The sequence below is a fragment of the Glycine max genome, chromosome 20, assembly GCF_000004515.6.
Source record: "Glycine max cultivar Williams 82 chromosome 20, Glycine_max_v4.0, whole genome shotgun sequence".
NCBI classification, from domain to species: domain Eukaryota; kingdom Viridiplantae; phylum Streptophyta; class Magnoliopsida; order Fabales; family Fabaceae; genus Glycine; species Glycine max.
In genome coordinates, this window is record NC_038256.2 from 34,090,663 (window position 1) to 34,112,679 (window position 22,017).

The 22,017-nt window shown below is 33.1% G+C and overlaps 3 protein-coding genes across 9 annotated transcripts; 2 read left to right on the forward strand and 1 right to left on the reverse strand.

The window, feature by feature from the left end:
* Positions 1 to 5,664: 5,664 nt before the first annotated feature.
* Positions 5,665 to 10,150, reverse strand: LOC100811466 (uncharacterized). 7 transcript variants are annotated; one of them, XR_005890249.1, is made up of 6 exons: positions 9,786 to 10,146; positions 9,508 to 9,623; positions 7,169 to 7,577; positions 6,947 to 6,987; positions 6,144 to 6,261; positions 5,665 to 6,054 (listed from the first exon to the last, which is right to left on the reverse strand). XR_005890249.1 is itself a non-coding variant. In XM_041013200.1 (4 exons), exons 1-3 carry the CDS (start codon positions 9,891 to 9,893, stop codon positions 7,214 to 7,216), a joined length of 588 nt encoding a protein of 195 aa, XP_040869134.1. In that variant the 5' UTR covers positions 9,894 to 10,146; the 3' UTR covers positions 5,665 to 6,054; positions 7,169 to 7,213. The 7 variants fall into 7 exon arrangements, 1 of the variants encoding a protein (XP_040869134.1); XR_420310.4 differs by lacking the exon at positions 6,947 to 6,987 and having other exon boundaries at positions 9,786 to 10,150; XR_001386982.3 differs by lacking the exon at positions 6,947 to 6,987 and having other exon boundaries at positions 6,144 to 6,315.
* Positions 10,151 to 11,525: 1,375 nt separating this feature from the next.
* Positions 11,526 to 12,905, forward strand: LOC100790926 (RNA pseudouridine synthase 1). The gene has a single exon (XM_003555136.5). The coding sequence runs from the start codon at positions 11,679 to 11,681 to the stop codon at positions 12,639 to 12,641; it is 963 nt and encodes a 320-aa protein (XP_003555184.1). The 5' UTR covers positions 11,526 to 11,678; the 3' UTR covers positions 12,642 to 12,905.
* Positions 12,906 to 12,981: 76 nt separating this feature from the next.
* Positions 12,982 to 18,500, forward strand: LOC100812548 (pyrophosphate-energized vacuolar membrane proton pump 1). Its single transcript, XM_003555760.5, has 8 exons — positions 12,982 to 14,446; positions 14,542 to 15,116; positions 15,351 to 15,730; positions 15,839 to 15,925; positions 16,742 to 17,072; positions 17,252 to 17,662; positions 17,752 to 17,811; positions 17,969 to 18,500. The coding sequence occupies exons 1-8, from the start codon at positions 14,206 to 14,208 to the stop codon at positions 18,173 to 18,175; spliced, it is 2,292 nt and encodes a 763-aa protein (XP_003555808.1). The 5' UTR covers positions 12,982 to 14,205; the 3' UTR covers positions 18,176 to 18,500.
* Positions 18,501 to 22,017: the final 3,517 nt, after the last annotated feature.

The window sequence follows — 22,017 nt, forward strand, 5'->3', positions numbered from 1 at the left end:
TTTCATGATCTGCGTCTGAAGGGAATTTCTCCCTCCACAGACATTTTTTTGCATATTCCAACGGTGGGGATGTGCAAAAATGAGTTCTAAATTTATTTTCAAATTTCACAATGATCCAATAGTTAACGAGTCTATGATCACATTTGAGCTTCCCAACATTGGCTACCCATCGGGTGAAACCTTACGGGGAAATCCGAGATGCTACCATGTTTAGAAGAACAAAACCCATGCCAACACGCGGTCGAGAAGGTTCAGAAATTTAAAGCTACCAAATTTCCAATGAAAATGCTTAGGATCGAGTCAGACCATGTAACTCTAAATATTTAAAGAAAAATTCATTATAACATAATATCAATTCATATTCATACAGTAAACAAATGAAAAAAAAACTATTATTTAATACCTGATTCAATATTTTCTTTTTCATCTAATTCAACTTGTAAATCATTGATATTTTACTTATTAGTTTTGAGCCAATTTTGGATACAAATCAAAGTTTCAACAATAGTGAAACTTAAGGAACTAAGAAACAGATCAAGTACTAGACCTCCTGTGCTGAATGGAAACTCAAATGACACAGTAGACACAAGAATGACTAATATATCTCTAGCCATGAAAGAAAGAACATGATATTTGGATTCTTTCATTTTCAACCATGCTAAGATGTCAAATCCAAAATTGTCATCTTCATTGTCATCCTCTAAAAACTTATCCAACTCACTCTTTTGCTCTTCACCGTGTTTTTTTCTTTATTTTTAATCTAAATTTGTCATCCCAATCCTCATCCTCATCAGCATCGTTGGCATTACCTTGTGAAGCTCTTCATTGTCATCCTCTAAAAACTTATCCAACTCACTCTTTTGCTCTTCACCATGTTTTTTTCTTTATTTTTAATCTAAATTTGTCATCCCAATCCTCATCCTCATCAGCATCATTGGCATTACCTTGTGAAGCACGATTTGAAGCCAAAGTACTAGAATTACTACTATCAATGGAAATGGGATGTTCCAAAGCATATTTAGCAAACATTTTTCTTATGAGATCATCTAATTTTTTTAGCATCTCTTTGGTTTTGTCAACACGATACATTTTCTTAAAACAAAACTCAATATAATCAAATTTATAAAGCGGATCAAGAAAAACAGTCACAAATAGAAGATAGTTAATCTCACCACTCTCCCAATACTTGTTAAACTTCCGTTGCATATTAGTTGTCATCTTTTATATCACTAGATCATCCTCATGCCTCCACCTATTTAGGCAATTCTGAATAGTAACCAACTTCTTAAAGAAATTGTTAGCTGTAACATGTAGTGACCCGAAAAAAGAAAGAGTTGCATCATAGAAAACTTTTAAAAAAAACTCACAAATACACGAGCATGTTTCCAATCCATCTCTTTAGGACATCCTCCTTCACTAGTTAGAAGAGTGAGCTCATATGCAGCCTCAACATACTCAAATTGATTGAAAGCTTATTCAAATTTGTCAACAACATCTAACATCAAATAGATGGAGTTCCACCTTGTTGACACATCAAGTGTTAGCATTGCCTTCAAATTTAGACTAACTTCCTTTGCACATCTCTTAAAAGTGGCCAACCTACTTGGAGAAGTCCTCACAAACTTACATGCAACCCTTATTTTACTAATTGAAGAGTCAATTTCCTTCAACCCATCACATACAATCAAATTCAAAATGTGTGAAACACCGCATATGCATGAACTCTCCATTCATCAAAGTATGACCATTTCAAACACTAAGACCCCTACTTAAATATGAAATGGCTACATTGTTAGTACTTGTATTATCAACTATTACACAACAATTTTTTTGAATCCCCCATTCTTTCAAGCAATTCTCTAGGTCTATCCCTATGGTTTCAACTTTGTGGTCACCAATCAAACAAAATTTCAATATGTTCTTACGCAACTTAAATGTTTCATCAATTTAATGAGTTGTCACACACATGTAATTCACATTTTGGATTGATGTTCATGTATCAATTGTAAGTGAAACCATTGTTTATTTGTAGACAATATGCATTTCAACCTATCTTTTTCATCATTAAACACTTGAATGCAATATCTAGCAATAGTCACACGAGAGGAATTTTAAAATAAGGTTGAGCCGCTTCCATAAAATTCCTAAACCCTTCATATTCAACAAATTTAAAAGGAAGTTCATCTACGGTGATCATCTTTGCAAGTTCTACAAGAGTTCTCTCATTGAAATCAACAAGTTTCATACTAACAACATTAGGGTCACCCTCACATGCCTTTGCAACAACAATTGTTGTCCGGTTGTTATCAACCTGCCTAACAGGGTTTTTCATACATGAAGCTAAATGTTTGTTCAAGTTTGTTGTTTCATATTTGGAACTATTAGCCTTATATCATTTTTTACAATACTTGCAAAATACATCATCATTTACACTATCAAAATGATTCAACACTTCAGAAGGGGATCTAGAATATTTTCTTTTTGTACCTTCGGTGGCTCAGATGATCCAGATGGAACTTGCGGCCCTTGTTGTGTGGGAACCCCTGGCACTTGTTCTGATTGTGATGGAGCACCAACTACTTCAGGTTTAGTAGGACATTGAGAGGGAGTAAACAATGACAAAGGACTTAATGCATTGACACTTTCGGTACAACTTTTATTTTTCATTTGTCAAATTTAATAATTTAACAATCGTCAACTACAATTCTATAACCCGTACCATATAAAAAATAATGAATAATAATGGAAATATAACTATATATATTTTTTCTTATGTATCAAGAACGTTATACTAGAAATTTTATTACCAGTTTTCGAACTTATTCCACAAATTCAAATCCCAAATTCATGTCCTAATCTTTAAAACCTATATATATATTTTTTTTACTTATCATTTGACGAGTATGTTTTGATTTCCTATGGAATCTCATCTCTATCTCTAATTTGTATTCATTGAAACTCTTGAATTAGAAAAGCCACAAGTATGTACCTAATATCATTTGATCATATATAATTCATATTCTCATGTGATCCAAACTTTCTATGCTAATAATGTTATTTAAAACATGCACGACAATTTTTTGAAATAACTTTCTATATGTATTATAAATAAAGAAAATTGAAAAAAAAAATAGTATTTCTTAACACGTAGAGGTTTTGAATAGTTCTGATAGGTAGAAAAATAATACTGCCCTTTATACTTAGGTAGTATATTCAGATACAGATGCCAGTATATGTACCCAAAAATTATTGACTGAAAATATCATGTGCAGGTTGAAGCTAAATATCCATCGGATCTGGGAAATGTTAATTGATGGTTTGCAGAAGAAAATTGAAATACGATGGCTGAACATTTCGGCTATTCCAGATGTTATTGGAGAAAATTTGAAGGAATTCTAGGAATTGAGGTATTTTTCTATATTCTAGTGTAAGTGTTTTAGGTAAGTATCATTTGTTTTTGTTGCGAGATATAATAGAATGATTATACACGTTCTTCCAACCTTCTTGACTAAGTGGTATCCTTACTGTCCTTTATTTTTTCAATTAAAACTAAAACTATTAGCACACATTAATGCATTTTTCACACTTGAGGTTTCAAGGACTCTTTTACGCGGGAGAATATGTATGTATAAAGTATAATAAAATTATGTAAATATCCTTATTTGACTGTTTAAATATACGATATAGTTAATTTACGATGCAAATTGGTACAATGAATTTATAGCTGTGATACGTACTTAATGTCAAAATCATATGTTTGAAAATTCATTTTTTTCCCAAAGCAAAGTTTCATCATTCTTGCAAGATATTGAATCAATGCCCCAAAAGCATACTAGCTGGACTAGGACTATATGACTTCACCAACTATCATCCTTGCAAGAGATTTAATATTTTTTTAAGTACTAAATGGACTAGGACTACATGACTTCACCAACTAGCATTCTTGTAAGAGATACCTAATTAATCATCTTTAATAAAAAATTTCTTTCAATCATATTTTTTATCTACAAGATTCAAATCCAACACCTTACCTAAGAAGATTGAGTTCAAGACCACTCTACCAAGGATGGTAGTCACAGTTTAACCCTATTTTTTTAATGTAACATAGTTTAATTAATTTTTTCTCTTTTTCTTTATCATCTTTGTTAGTCCGCAATAACATTTATTAAGGAGACATTATTTGAACTTGAAGAAACTGGAGTTCTTGACCAACACTATGTGAACCTCCTGCGATGAAACAACCTCTTCATGTGACATGTGTTCATCACAACCTTCTGGACAAGGTTAAATCAAAGCATCATGACACTTGTTCATATTATTTCATGTTGCACATAATTTGATCATGTATGCATTTTGTCTCCTACAAAGGTCTACCAAAGCTCTCCAAGATCCAATGCTAACTTCTTGGATTCAAGGCTTATGCATTACACTTTACTTAGAAATGAATGGATGCCATGTTCGAGCAACATAGCACAAAATGAACTTGGAGCAAAGAGTCAACTGCCTAGAGAGACTATTATATCCCCAATATTGAATTCACAGAGGACATGCAAGTAATGCAATCCACTCATTATATAGAACAACAAGGATGATGCCCTGGGAGAAAGTAATAGTTTTATATTTTATTCTCTCAAACTTAGTCTTAGGTGTACAATAACTGTATTACTACTCAATCTTAAAGGTTTATAATTTTTTTTAATTTGTTATAATGTGAAAATGCACAATAGGATGTTTTGTTTTACTTTTATTGAAGGAAAATTTAAGGCTTCTTTAAATAATGGCTCATGACTTGTTATATTTATTCTTAGCAGTCAAAACTCAAAACTACCATATGAAGGGTTGGTTAGAACACTATTTCCAAATGAAGGATTCGTTAGAGCACTACTTCACGATATTACCATGAAATAAATAAATAGAAGAAACAAAAATAAAGGGGAAGATTGATCGCTATGTAATGCAACTAGAAAGAGAGAGTGACCAAGAGAAAAAGAGTATACCAGAATGAGAAAAATGTCAAATATAAATAATCACCAAGACAAAAATAATGCCTTCAAAAAAAAAAAACAAGACAAAAATAACTGTATAAATACTAACATTTGTTGGCTACTAAAATTGAATCTAAACTAATTTAAAGTTCTAAAAATAAGTTATATTTTAACTAACTTCATTACATGCGTGTGTAAAGTAATTATTCACGCAATTTAGATATTAATTTCATGCAAAGAACATAATCAGTATAATGTGGATGTTAGAATAATTAAGTATTTCAAAAGTAGTACAAATACCAATATAAAAATATTATATAATTTTTTTTCTTAAGTACACTTGATAAATCAAGATATTAACAATGAATTGCATATGTTGATAGAAAGCGTTCGCCCCTTGTCATTTAGATATTAATATGTTTTCATATAAAATTTTCGTATTGGAGTGTGAATCTTAAATTTTATAACAATAACATGACAACACATCACAATAAAAAAATATAAAATTAATCAATTCAACGGATGCTGGCACCTGTAGTCCAAACATGCCTTGAGCACATTTAAATTCCTCCGTTTTAATAATCTTTACTCTGAGCTAGTTGACTACCGTAAAGTAATTATATTTATTTTATCAATTAAATTACAAACAAAAGAAATAATGGCATCAGGAAAAAGGAGAAGCAACATAAATTAATGCATCTATGTCATATTAAAATACAAAAGTTGGTGAAAGAGTAAAAAAATGATCAACTTGTCACATTTTACGGTAGTGTGTTCATATAAGTTTCCTAACATACCGTCATTTTTTCGTGGAACTCTCAAATGGATACTATATAGATAGATAGATATGAATTGTGAGTTGAATTCATCCACAAAGGTATTTTATATTTGGTAAATCTTTCGTTCTGACTCCATAATGATGAGATCAAGCTAGATGAAAGAACTCTTCCAACTTGTAAGGTTGAAGCTGGAGGCACTCACCTTCATTAAATTGTAAAGACTCAAGAATGAACAGGTTCTTCGTTGCTAAAGAACCGCTAGGAGTATTCCAAAGTATTTGCATCTGTACCTATAGTTGAACAAAGAAAGCAACTAGTGTGAGGTGTCTGGATATTAAGTTTTCGATGTTAGATAGTATATTGAGCTACTAACACCAACCATTGTGAAATTTTCACGCAAGTATCTTCCCAAAACAACTGCGGAGCTTGTAGTTGTAGACTTCCCGCGCTCCAAAGCAAAAAAGACTGTTTTCTTGATATGCCAATGATTCCACGCTCTATAATTTATATTTACCTTAATCTCATAAATTCTTGAAAGATTTCAATTGTAACTGAAACCATGTATGTAACTCAAGGATAGTGTTCTGATTTATATTAGAACTTAACATATATTTCTCAATTGGAAAACTTTTTCTTTAACTTGCATCAATTACAAAAAACACTCTTCTCATGTAACACATTTTAATTATCTAAATTTTAAAAACAAACAGCATATCACAAACTTAAGTTTAAAAAACTTCCTTTATTATGTATTTGATTTCCACCTGTCCACTATCTACTTAACCAAAGCATGCAACATTGTACCAAAGAAAAAAGGCATGCAGCAAAATAAAGATCATAATCATTAACAAAGGACAATGTAATAACAAATGAAAACACTAACGTAATAATCAATATGTACATAGTCACAACAATGCGGTTAATAAAGGACGAATATTCATAATAACGCAGTCTGAGTCTCAATTCAACTTCAGTAAAAAAAAAATAGTCTCAATTTTACTTATGAAAACAGTCAAAAGTTACTTTAAAAAATGTATAACTCGCAGGTTTTACAATTTTGAAGTGTTTTTTAAGCTGGACTGGAAATAGTTTCACCCTGAGCAATTTAATTGCTTCAGGGAAAGTGAATTATGTTGTAAAATTAAATGCCAGCAAAAGGGCTTCAATCTATATGGCATATACCATGATTTGCAAATTGTAATTCCCATATCTCCTCTATCAACCTTCACAAGTTTAAAGATAAAAAATCAGTTAATCAACAACAGACTTTAGTAAAGTTTCATAAATTAATCATCAATTGTATATAGCATACACGATAACTATTGCATACTACACAAAACTTCAGTGCCAAGATTCATCGAAACTGCAGTGAAGTTCTACAAAATGTCAATATAATATATTTACCAGGTGTGATCACTTCTGTTACAAAAGGCTTGTCAAACTTGCAAGTCAAGTCTTTGAAATTGATAGAGGCGATTTGCCAGAACCTTCCAATACTACTGCAGGATCAGAGGACCAGGTTGCAGTTTCATCTGCTCCATCCAAATTTATTTCACTGAAGCTTCTTTTCTTAGATGGAGTATTTGAATTCCTGTTTTCGTTTTCCTTCTGCTTTCCTTTTCCTTTTTCTTTTCTGTTGTCAGTCTCCTTATCAGGTTGTGGTTGTCCATTCGGAAGTGGAAATAATGGAGGCTCCTGGCCACTCAATCTACAAAACACTCGCTCAACCATTTCACTTATCTCCTTACCCAGGCCATTATTGTCTAAAATTAAATCCCAAACTGATTTTGAGGCTTTTTCAAGTACAGAAGCTCTGCATGAAATAAACATAGATGTAAGAAAAAGGAAGACAACCAGTGAACCAAAGATGTATATCAATATGTTTGAACAAAAAGATATATACAGTGGCAATCATGAAGATATAATCCAATTGGGAATAATGCCTTCTGTCAAAGTAACAATTCTTCCAAGACCTACATATAGCATCTGGAAGAAAACACAAGGAAATAGACATTCAGGAGACAAAAGGGTAAAATAGAAGAACTTTATGCAGTGTGCTTCTATTTATTCTAAGCTATGCCAGAAGGAGAGAGTAAGAAACTTTTTAGTCATTGTATTTGTACAACCACGTAGCTGTGCATTGATTGACCAGGAGGTCAGCTTAAGAGTATTTTAAGTTTTAACATATCCAATTCCAAACACATAGCTTCTACTTTTCAAACATGTAAAACAATTGTGGGGCAGGGCAAAAAAGGTTAATGGCAGAGTAAGCCCCTGTGCCAATCCTCTGAAGATATAGAAACTATCACTTTTGTTCAGTCCTCTAAAGAATTTCAACATTAATTTAGACCCTCAACCATATAAAGGAATATCAATTATGTCCTTAAAGAAAATTGACATCAAATTAGTTACTCAATGCACAGTCTATACAGATGACAGAACAATGATTTTGATGGAGATCCATTGTTCCTAAATAGCAGGAGGGGTTCAAACTTAAAAGGCCATCTTTTGGTTGGGTTTCAGATCTCATTGGCACACATATCATTTTACCCCAAATTTCTGAGTGCTACAGTAAAATCCTAAACTCTGTTATCCTACATCAATTTGGAGATCACTGCTCAGAACCAAATTTGAGCCACATCTCTCATGGCATTGGAAGCAATGTTGGCGCAACTTATGCAAGAGGTAAGAAGCCAGCATAGAGATCAGGTTGGATCTTATGCAGAGATTCCAAAAGGTGACTACATATCTACAATCATTTGGACTTTCTGGAAGGTGACCTGAAGGATGAAAAGATTATAGATTTGAATTTGGAAGTTTGGAACACTACTCCAATCTGTGATTTTTAAGCTGTATAGACAACCTAAAACCACTGAGGAAAAAAACTTAAGTTTTCAAGTTGATCCAGCATTACTTCTCAAAACACATAATCAAGACAATCCTTAAATGGCCAGTCAATAAATTGATATAACTTTTTCAGATTAATTAAGGGAAGCTTTTTCAGGTTTTAACAGTTTATTAAATAAAATTAAGAATTGATATTGATAACCAACTAAATGAATGAGCTAGCCACCTGTTGAGTTAGGAGAAATAACATTAGACTGTGTATACCCTCCATGAACCTATACTTTGAAAGGTTAAGTAACACATACCATTAGCAGTACTCATAGCACGTACCAGAGAGTATTGTGAACCTGGTAACTATGTTCTTTTAATTTGGCAGGAGAGATTTCAAGGTCAACCCAAGAACTTGGGAGCGGTTTACCTTTTCAAGTGAAAGGGGTGGAGGGGACTTTTGCAAGACAGAGGGGTTTATAAAATAATAATATGTGGCATTAGTGTTGTTCATGCTAGTGCAGCAATGTTACCGTGACATCTTCAATTAATCTATTATCTATGTCTTTTTGTTTCATGTGGATCATGACAGCACTTATCCTAAGTACACACAGATTTGATTTATGTTCAATACTAAGCAGGGTTCAATGGCTACAAGCCTGTAGCAACATACAGATTATAGAACATTTAGGTCAGTAGCTCAAAGAAGAGATTCTAGTCAACACAAAAGCTTTCTTCTACTTTAAGCAGAGAATTAAACGGCCTGTCGAAACTTGTCAGTGCTAAACAGAATACTAGTATGATACTAGCCCGACAGCTACTGAAAAAAAAAATGAAACTTGTGAAGTTAAGTTCCCTTTGAATCAGTATTTGTTCTGCATAGAAAAGTACGCAACCGGATCACTCACTCGAGCTCTTGCCGAAGCGCATCAAAGAGCTCTCTTTTGGTCTGTTTCTCAGCCCCAGGGGTGTTCAGAACCTTACTCTGCTCAGCCATCTTTATGGTAGTACTCTTCAATTCCTCCTGCAAAAAAAAAAAAATCAAAACACCACAAACCGATCAGCCTAAAGGTCAAAGCAAATTGAAGAAAATTAAATATAAAAAGATGCTATTAGAAACTTAGAAAATGAATTATATGAAACTCAATTAACAAAGAAATTGAAGAGAAGGGATGGAAGAAACTACATTGGCTTTGAGCTGGTTGATGATCTTCAATCTGAGGGCATCAATTGTGCCGTCGTTCATTAGCGACTCCAATACATCTTCGGGAGTGATTATCGAGGATGAAGCCATAAGCAATTGTCCACGTCGAACCGTAACCGAATCGAAAACGCGGAAGAATTTTGATCTTCGGTTGAATCGTTGGGCACGGCCAAATGTCGGATTTTAAAACGCGGTGATAGTGAGTGGTCAAAATTTGAGGAAACGAGAACGAACCAGAACTCTGAAAACCCTAATGCGAAGAAGAAGACGGTAGCAGAAACCTGTCACTAATCTATGTAGTACTGTTTTTTTTTTGTTGTTATTTTTTTGAAAGATCTATATGCTACTTCTCAAATCTCAAATACAAGGATATGGAATTATTTTATGCTAATTAAAAAAATTAGTTATAACATTTACACTATGTTTATTTAAAATATAACTTTTTTTTAATTTGATATCATTGGAAATAAAATTTCAATAAATAATATTAATAAGTGAGTCAAAATTAATTTGGATTTGTTTATATTTGAGATAAAGATATAAAATATTTTTTTTATAGTTGAGATAGAAGAAAGTAGTATTTTATATTCCTATTTTTTTTTACATTCTCAATTGATTTGGTAATGAATAAATTAACGAAAAATTTATTTATTATTATTCAATCATCTCACTAGAATAAATTATGTTTTAGATCCTACAAAAATTACATGTAAATCATATAAATCATGGTTTGTATACTTACGTAAAACACAATTTTTTTAAGATCTTAATTTTATTGATTTAAATTGATTTTTTTTATGAAAATCTTTAATGTACACAAAGATATAGCAACTAGCTGGAATGAAGACAGGTATTGTCTGTCTAGTTTTCACAAGTCTGACTCTAATATATGTTCCAATCGATATTTGATAGGTTATTATCCCATCCTAATCACCACAAATTTATTAAAAATTTAATTTAAAAAAATAAATTAATTGTTACACATTTTTAAGTATTTATATATCAATCAATTTATTGGAGTGCATTTGTAAAGAAAAGAATATTAAATTATGTAAAAATTTTAAAACAAAATTAACAAATAATTAATAAAATTTTAACAATTTCTTCATCGAGGAGGCAAGAACAAGGACATGTACGGGAGCGAGTAGTGACCTTCTCATCTTCAACCCCAACCCCAATTAAAAAAGTTGGGTATTTTTGGAAGTCAAATATTTTCCATCAAAGTCATAACAAATTCATGATAATTCTTAATAACTTGTGAATTTAAACCTTCCAATAAAAGATTTATATAAAATTTATAAATGAACATCTTAAACTTAAATGAGTCTCATATTTTAAGATCATGATTCACATGAGTGTCAAACTTAATCTCCTGAGCCTAAATCTATATGTCAAAGTGTAAATTTTGGGAACCCCGTTATCAAATTTTTATATTATCAAAGTCTTAATTATAATTTTTTTTTAAAAAATAATTAAGGATGATAAAATATACTAGTTAATTTAACCTATAAAAAATGTGTGAATCATATTGGATCGATCTTAAGTTATTCATTATGTATAATTAACTATTCTAATCTCACTTAAAAAAATCAATCATGTTACCGTCATCCATCCGGTCACCTTGAAAGAATGAAAGAGAATTGAGAAGAAATTTTGAATTAAAATTATATATATATATATATATATATATAAAGATGTAGGATGCATGCTGTTTTTAGAAGGAAAAGAATTCTATTTAACCATACAACCCCTTTAATTGAGACCAGAACTTATAAGGAAAAAAAAAAATAGATTCATGAATAAAATAAAATATACAGCATGCGGTAAGTATTTTGGGGAAAAAATAATATACTTTTAATATCGAATCAATAAAACATGTTCTCTGTGAACCCCAAACCCTTCTCCGCCGTAGCCGTAGCCATGTCAGGGTCACACTCACAGCAAGCCCAACCAAAATCCCCAATCCCCACAGAGAATTACCCAGTCCCACTGTCCCCTCCTCTCCCCCCAATCTCGAAACAACTGGAACTGAGCAGGGCCATGAGCGCCGCTTCAAACTCCAGCCTCTTCTCCCTCTCCCCCGCCGATATCCTCTACCACGACGACCACCTCATCGCAGTCAACAAGCACCCCGGAATCTACTGCGAGACCCTCCTCTCCTCCCTCGCCTCCCAATCCCACCAGCTCCACCTCGCTAATCGACTCGACCGCGACACCACCGGCGTATTGCTCCTAACAAAGTCCCACAAGGTCGCCGCCAAGCTCGTCAAGGCCTTCACCGATCACAAGGTTAAGAAAACTTACATTGCCCTCTGCACTGGTCCTCCTCCAAATTGGGAACGGGTCACCCTCAGATCCGGTCACGGTAGGTCCAAGTTCGGCGCCTGGCGAGTCTACGCTGCCTCCGACGTCGGGCGTGCGCTACCGGGCGGCTCGGTTGTCCGCTCCATGGAGACTTCCTTCGAGTTGTTATCGGTAAACAGAAAAGGGAACTTCAGGGAAGTCTCTGATTCAGAATTCGGGAACGTTGAGGGTGAAAATGTCTTAGTGGTTGAAGAAAAGGCGGTGAAAGAGGATGGTAACAACGAGAGCGAGATAGTGGTGAGAGCGTATCCTCGGAGTGGAAGAACGCATCAGATTCGGTTGCACTGTCAATACCTAGGGATTTCTATAGTGGGAGATGTGAAATATGAGGGTGTGTACGAGTGGAAAGGCACCACTCATCATGCACATCACCTTCACGCAGAAACCTTGTCATTTGAACATCCTGTTACTGGTCTTCACGTTAAGCTACGTGCTCCTCTACCACCATGGGCAACTCACGCGTTTCAGCCTTGAGACTATACATGATGTTTGTATTTAATTCAATCATTTCTGTCAAATACTAACACAATCTACAGTTGCTGTATTCAGTTTTGGGAGCTCTGCCTCTGTTTTCTATTTATCTTTGATCTTATCGTGCATAGTACCAGGGTTATTGGCCATAAATCTTTTTGTAATGCTTATATGTTTACTAATGGGGATTTCTAGGTCCTTCAGGAACAGGCTGTTATTTGATGGGTGAAATTGAGTTGAACGAATGGAATGATATTCATTTTATTATTTGATTTGTCTAAAAGTTTGAAGTATGATTGAATGGAGCAGAACATGAGAATGCATTTTATACCATTCCATCTTATATCCCCCGATTCCTTTTCCTCTTATATTAGATGAAAAATTTTGTTTTTTCATTTCATCAATATTTAAATGATGGGTTAATAATATTATTCCTTTTCATTTCATATCACTACTTAAATAGTCGTCTAATTACTGTCCTATAATAGTTACTTTAAAAGTCATAAGATGGTGTAAAAAAAACACTTTGCATTTATAGTGGTAACTTGCAGATTTCTTCAATAATTTCACTGGCTGATGATGTATGAACTTGAAAGACCTACCTTGGCAACTTGCTAAACAAAGATATAGGCCTCTAGATTAAAGAAGGAGTCCGTTGACTTAGCTCACATTGTTTTCACTTTTTCACAAGCGGCTTAGAATAAAAGAGTTTGCGAAAGTGACTCGATTATGATTTGTCCCTTGAAACTGAGCCGCTGTTTCTTAGCACATAAGGTTCTAGACAGGTTTCGAATGGCATGCTTTTCAATTCAATGATTTCATCTTTTGTATAAAAGCATTATTATTCTTATCCTGGTTCAATTCAAGCAACTATACTTGAAATCACTAATTATTGAATAGCTCATGTTTCTTTGTCTAAACTTGTATAGAACATTTATAAAATATTTACCATGGGTTAACACTTAAACAGTGAAGGTGATGTCTGTATTTGTATCCCATGACTTCATCTTACGAAGATCACTATTATTTTTCTGGTTCAATTCAAGCAACTGTGCAAGCAATCTTTAATTATTTAAGTGTTAATGCGTCTTTTATTATAGTTTGTATAGAACTTTTTAAGCACCGATCAACTGGTATTAAAAATATTTAGAATGAGTTCACGGTTTTACTTTTATATTTTGGGGCAACAGTTTGAATTTTTCTTCTTATTAAAAGGATAGGTGATATCTGTATCCGTGCAGATTTTGAATAATTAGAGAAGTTGAATTAGTTTATACACAGCCCATTGAAAATAGATAAGAACTGAAATGGCAAATATCCTAACTATTAATAAACAGCCAGTTCACTGAATCAACATCGGTAGAAACCTGTTTTAAGTCTAAACCCACCATTCAAAAAACCAGTATTTTAGATTCCGAGGGCCGTGAAAGCTCCCCTTGTTTTTCTCTAGCTAGCATTAGGATAACAAAATTTCTAGACTTTTTCTAAGGCTATAAAGCTTGGTGTTTAATTATGCTATATTACCTCAAGAAGTTTACTACATAATTTTCAACTGCTGCATTTGGAAATGGTTGTGCTGAGCGAGGGTCTTACACAAATTCTAATACCTGTGACTGCGTTTATTGGAATTGGGTTTGCTTTGCTTCAATGGCTTTTGGTGTCAAGGGTCAGAGTCTCTTCTGCTGATCACACGGAAGCAGACAACGGATATAGAAAAAGCTTAATGGGAGATTCAGAGTTGGAGAATGGTGTTCAGAGTGTTGAAGTTACCAATAAGTGTACTGAAATCCAGCATGCCATTTCTGTTGGTGAGCGCTGTCTCGTTCTCTCTTATGAGTTTATGATTGGATTTAGCTATGATAGATGCAAACTAAAACTGAATTTCTTTTTGAAATGTTCCCAGGAGCTACTTCATTTTTGTTTACCGAGTATAAGTACCTGACTATCTTCATGGGAGTGTTTGGTGCAATAATTTTCGTCTTTCTGGGATCTGTGAAGGGCTTTAGTACACAAAGTGAACCTTGCACTTACAATGAAGGCAATATTTGTAAACCAGCACTTGCTAATGCCATCTTTAGCACCGTTGCATTCTTGCTTGGTGCTCTAACCTCTGTCCTTTCTGGCTTTCTTGGAATGAAGATTGCGACCTATGCCAATGCTAGAACTACTCTTGAAGCAAGGAAAGGAATAGGAAAGGCTTTTGTTATTGCTTTCCGGTCTGGTGCAGTGATGGGCTTTCTTCTTTCTGCAAATGGCCTGTTGGTGCTATACATCACCATCAATTTATTTAAACTGTATTATGGAGATGACTGGGAGGGACTTTACGAGTCTATCACCGGCTATGGCCTTGGAGGTTCATCAATGGCACTCTTTGGAAGAGTTGGAGGTGGCATATACACCAAAGCAGCTGATGTTGGTGCTGACCTGGTGGGGAAAGTTGAACACAATATCCCTGAAGATGATCCGCGCAACCCAGCTGTAATTTCTTTTATCCTTTTCTCCTTAATCATCAGAAAGTTCTATTCGTTATAGGAGTTATGGGAGCCTTTAATGTACATAAGTTGTCTTTTTAAGCATGCAATTTTCTTTATATTCTATTAAATATTCCTTTTGTAGTTTAATATCTGAAAAACTAAAGTAATCATTTTGTCACTTCAAACTATGACAAATAAATGTTATTTTGTGGTCATTAAGTTCTATGGATCTTTCCAGGTTATTGCAGACAACGTAGGAGACAATGTTGGAGATATCGCTGGGATGGGTTCAGACTTATTTGGGTCTTATGCAGAATCATCATGTGCAGCTTTATTTGTAGCATCCATATCATCGTTTGGAACAAATCATGATCACACAGCCATGTCATATCCTCTCATCATAAGCTCCATGGGAATTGTGGTTTGCTTGATTACGACTCTTTTTGCAACTGATCTGTTTGAAATTAAAAACGTGAGCCAAATAGAACCATCCTTGAAAAGACAGCTTCTTATCTCAACTATATTAATGACTGCTGGTATTGCCATAGTCAGCTTCACTGCCTTACCATCAGAATTTACCCTCTATAACTTTGGAGCCAAAAAGGTTGTCAAAAACTGGTATGACTAAATTTCGACTGACCTCCTCTCTTTGCCAATATGTATAGATTGTTTGGTCATTATATGATTTAATTGTAATCATGTTCATTGGTCACTACATAATTTCAGGCACCTTTTCTTCTGTGTTGCTATTGGCTTATGGGCTGGACTTGCAATTGGGTACATTACAGAGTACTACACTAGCAATGCTTACAGGTGAGCAACCTTCTTCTGTTTCTGGTCTGTTCCACTGTCTCCCTTTCCTTCTAGTTTCTGAGGAGTCTATCAATTCCCTAAAATCTAAAATTTATCCTAAATTTTCAGAAAGTTGGATCTTGTAAATGGCTTAAATTTTCTCATAATCATTAGCTTTTAGACACCCACATGAAGGTTATCAAATTAAGATTTAGATTGTGAATTGTCAAGCTAATTTTTGAACCATGAATCGTAATTTGTATGCTGAATATTAAGATTCAAAGATAACAAAAATAACTTAAAATATATCATATAAATTTTGTATAGTATTCAAAAAATTTAACTAGAAATAGATAAAACAGCTAAACCACAAGTCTCATAAAACAAAATTATAAGTTATATCTATGAAGCCTCTATTTTGGAAGAATGAAATGAAGCAGTAAAACAGCCAAATAGAGTGCATGCATTAGGTGAATAAGTGACAAATTGAGTAGTAGAATAATCAAATAGGATAAATTCAATAGTGCTCCTTCAATTCCTTTTCATTAACAATTTAATGAATTGTGTGATTCGTTAAAGAAAGGTAGAAAAAGAAAAAAAAATCATGAATTGTGTGATTCATGTCAATGATACTAAATCACATTGATTCATTCATTTATCATAATATTCAAAGTCATTTGAGATTCTTCTTATAATATGTATCGCTCGTTAGCTGAGTTGCATCAAATCGTGAATCATAAGACTCTAATAACTATAACCCACATAGGCACATAGTGAATTAGATATTCAGATGTTAAGTTGCTAAATAGTTATTCATATTTAATTTGCAAATTGCAGCCCAGTTCAAGATGTGGCAGATTCCTGCAGAACTGGAGCTTCAACAAATGTGATTTTTGGATTGGCACTGGGATATAAATCAGTCATTATTCCCGTATTTGCTATTGCTATTGCTATTTATGTAAGCTTCAGCCTGGCCGCTATGTATGGAATTGCTGTTGCTGCACTTGGAATGCTCAGTACCATGGCCACTAGTCTTGCCATCGATGCTTATGGTCCAATCAGTGATAATGCTGGGGGTATTGCTGAAATGGCTGGAATGAGACATGAGATACGCGAAAGAACTGATGCTCTCGATGCTGCTGGAAACACCACAGCCGCTATAGGGAAGGTAACTTGTTATATAAAACAAAGAATTTCGATAGAAAGAGTAGAAAACAAAGTGTTGGATTTTGATTCCTATTATCAATTACCAACACAAATACTGGAGTATGAAACTAGTAAAATACCTCAAGTCATATTACTGCCTATCTTGTGTGGAAAGCTGAATCTGTTGTGCCTTTCTAACAGGGTTTTGCTATTGGATCAGCTGCACTTGTGTCTCTTGCATTGTTTGGTGCTTATGTGAGCAGAGCAGGCATCAAAACAGTGAATGTGATGACCCCAAAAGTTTTTATAGGTTTGATTGTGGGAGCAATGCTTCCCTACTGGTTTTCAGCCATGACAATGAAGAGTGTCGGGAGTGCAGCTCTCAAAATGGTTGAAGAAGTTCGTAGGCAATTCAATACCATTCCCGGTCTTTTAGAAGGAAGAGCAAAACCCGATTATGCAAATTGTGTAAAAATTTCCACTGACGCCTCACTTAAGGAGATGATCCCTCCTGGTGCATTGGTTTTGCTTACGCCACTTATTGCCGGAACATTCTTTGGGGTAGAGACTCTTGCTGGGGTTCTTGCTGGTTCACTCATTTCCGGTGTGCAGGTAAATGGCATCATATTTGTTCATTTCTAACATGAGCCTTGGGTATTAGTAGTATTCAACTGTGTTGAGATATTTTCACTTCTTCACAGGTGGCAATTTCAGCTTCAAACACTGGTGGTGCATGGGATAACGCCAAGAAATACATAGAGGTAGAGCTAAGAAACTTTATGTTACGATTCAACTTTTGGTTTGATAATGTTTTACAAAACTCTAGAACTTTGACAATGAAAAATTCTATAAAGAACTCACTGCATTTTGTCTTTCTGGCGTTTAGAAATGACTCGTACATTGTTTTGGTGCTTATAGGCTGGTACTACCCCACATGCTGTATCACTTGGTCCAAAAGGCTCTGATGCTCACAAAGCAGCTGTCATAGGTGACACTGTTGGAGACCCTCTTAAAGATACTTCGGGTCCCTCACTTAACATTTTGATCAAGCTCATGGCAGTTGAATCATTGGTATTTGCTCCATTCTTTGCAGCTCATGGAGGCTTAATCTTTAAATTACTCTGATCTGGAGCTTTTCATGCAATCATCTAAATCCGATTATGCATTACCTTCAACAGCATCTAATGGAGCTGTGAGATTGATTGTGCTTGCTTATGTGATTAGTAGTCTAGCAAAAAATACATGGTTTGCTTTGATTTCACCAATGTTATGCCAGTTATTATCTGGAATAAAATTACATGATGTAGATTATGCAAGTTGAGAGTAGGATCCCATCGTTAATTATGGGAATAGTAATTTTCTTTGATTTCACCAATTTTATTCCAGTGGAATAAGATTACTTAATGTAGATTATGCAAGTTGGGAGTAGTATCTCATTGTTGATTATTAATAGAATAGTAATAAGTATTCATGGACTACACGTGCCGCGTGATGAGTGGGAGTGTGATCAAACCAAGCCAAGGTTAACCAAACTCCCTTGTGCACTCCAAAATGGAACTCTCTAGAATCATAAATAATTGTTTGTGGCCCATAAACATAGATAGCAGAACTTCTAATCTAAGCATCCTAATTTCCCAGACAACAATAAAGAAATGAATGCTTAACATGAAAAATAATAATAATAATGAATGCCGGCGTCACTCTAATCCAACCATGAATAGGTGCCCTATTTTATATTAGGCCTGTTTGGTTTTATTTTATTTTTCCTTAGTGAACTGGGAGTTTGGGTTGTCATTAATTCACTATTGTTATTAAGTCACCCCCGGCATCAACTCTACGTATCGTCTTCCCATTCTAGCCCCTCATCTACAAAGAGGTAAGTAAAAAAGAAGTAACAGAAATGAAATATTAAATACAATCCTTTTGTTGGGAAATACCAAGAATAAATTTCTCTCTTTATATAATTAAGATGGAAAATAAGAAAAAATAATTAAGAGAGTAAGAGAAGAAAAAAAAAACACCAAGAAATTTTTAATAAAAACTCCCTTCAGTGTGAAAGGAAAAAATCACACTTTAATTTAAAACCTTAAAGATCAGGTTCATGGATCTTGTCTTTACTTATTCAGTATTCAACCTTCTCATTCCTACACGGTGTGAGACTTCACCTTACATTTGCATTCCAACAATTTCTCCCTTAAGTGTGAGTCTCATTCACATGATAGTTTTCCCTCAAGTAGAAGTCATTTTCATCCATGAGTATTTTCATGGTGGTCATTGGAGCCCACATGCACTAGATACTTATACAGCCGCTCCACCCACAGGACCATTATCGTTATCTTACTCGTCTGAGTAAATCACCAAGTCAAAACATCGACCCTAATACTAATAGTTGTGCAACCAAGGGGAGTAAACTGAGGAGATTTATACCAACGGGTCATAAACAACCACATAATTGAACTTGACATCACTTTTTGACCCAAAATATTAAGGCTCGGATTTATGGATTTTGTTTTCATTTATATGGTGTTCAACCTTCTTTCACTTCACACTTCAACATAAACAATAATATTAGAATAGTTATTAAAGATGTTAAAGGAGGAATGAAATAATTGATTAAGAATAAAACTTCTAAAAATATAATTGTTTGCATTTAATAGAATAATAATTGAATATATCTCTAATAGAATGAATAATAAATTAGAATCTATTTACATATATAATAGAATAATATTGATTTGAATTTTAAATAATGACATTAAATAATTTCATTATATATATATATATATATATATATATATATATATATATATATATATATATATATATATATATATTTACGATGAGAGATCAAATTATACCGATATAACTTTGACAACTATTACATTATTTTATAAATGTGATTTTTATATCTACTTGTTACCAAAATCTTATGTCTCAACTTTTGTTAAAATTGAACAACAACGAAAAGATAATCAAATGATCTATATTTTAATATATTTTGAAATGTTTATATTGCATTAATTTTAATTTATATAAACAAGGTAGCAAATGATTTTGAATTAATATGAAAATTTGAATATATGATCCATGAAAGAAACTTTCAATTTAGCGGTGATTTAAGAAAATATTATCCAACTAAAATTTATAGAATGGTTTAATAATTGTCAAAGTTACATAAATGTAATTTGATCTCTATATATATATAGATGTAGAATACAATTTTTGTCGGAACACAAACAATTAATAAGAACTATCAAATTAAGATAAACAAAATATTAGACTATTGAGATTAAAATATTTAAAAATTCAAATTAAAATATAATATAACCATTAAATTTCTAACATATTCACCAAAGAAATCATATCCTAAAATATTTCAATCTCGTGGGAGTTATACTCTATCAATTATATAGTATGTAATTGATAATTATTTTAGCTTATTTTTTTCGAGAACTAAGGTATTCTCATATCTGAAAACTACAAGATTAACCCTCACGACTAGAGAATCCAACCTTTGTCAGCATGTTTAAGAAACTCAATTATCCTTCAAATGTGTTGGACTTCGTTGATTGTCAACTTTTTATTAAATTATTATTGACTCAAATGTTGATTAATATTTTTAAATATATTCTTATGAATTTAATTATAATATATTGATGTGGCCAATATTCATGAGTGAAAAGAGAGTGAATACGAGAGATGAGAATCGACTCTTGAGTTTACTTATATATAATGTGTATCATATGAGAATGATCATCTTATGTGAGAATTAAAATGATTAATTTCAATCGTTAAATTGAAATGAAAGATTAAGATTAAAACATTTTACATTCAAATTAAAATTTTCATTTAACTATAAAATCTCTATAAGATTCATTGAACAATGATAAATCAAATATTTAAATATTTAATTCATGACATCTTAAAATAACTCAAAATCATCATCATCATGATCACAACCATCCTGATGACCATTTCCACCATAATTGTCATGACCGCCAATGCACCTACCACCATGATCATTAATTGCTGTCATTACTAATATAATTGTTGTTGTCATTACCACTATTACCATGATTCCTATCATGACCACCGATGGCCGGCAACAATCATATTGATGGTGATAACGGTGATTATCATAATGATCATAATGACGACGATGGTAATAGACTAATGATGATTGTGTGGTGATTTTGATATAAATTAAATTCTTAAAATATTTTATTTTTTGTTTGATAAATATTATAGAGATCTCATGATTAATTGAATTTTTAATTTGAATTTAAAATATTTTAATCTTAATTTTTCATTTTAATATAACAATTAAAATTAATCTTTCTCAAAATGATTATTTTGATTTGATACGTTTCAAATGAGAATATAGCTTATAATGAGAAATAAGAATCATTAATTTTAACCGATGGATTTCGGCTAAAAAAAATTAAAAGATGAGATTAAAATCTAATTATTAAAAGTGACGTGCCTCAACGTACAGATAATGTGGATAAAATGCTTGGAACAAGTGTCCTGGCGAGCAAATATTCTGCGTATTGGTTTTTATATCCCTTCTGCTTGTGTCTTTTGCAATATTGGGTTTGGGGAATTATGATTTTATAAAAGTCAAAGCCAATCATAATAAAGTGTTTTATATGCGCAGTAGTTGAAAAACTGAAGCAATTTGCTTTTAGCAATATCGATACTTGTATCAAAATCGAATCCAGGCCAAATTAAATCATGGATGAAAAACAATTAACCACATTATTCATATCATAGAATGCTCACTCCATATCACATGAACTCAGAAAGGGTTAGATATAAAATCCCCAATACGCGGTCATTGCATTTTTTCTTTTAAGGTAACATTCAATTGAAATGTTGGGTATGTGATTTTTTCAATGATGGGAGAAGGACAGATAGCACGTGACCAAATTAATGAACCTTTTAACCTCAGTGGTTATTTTTTTTTA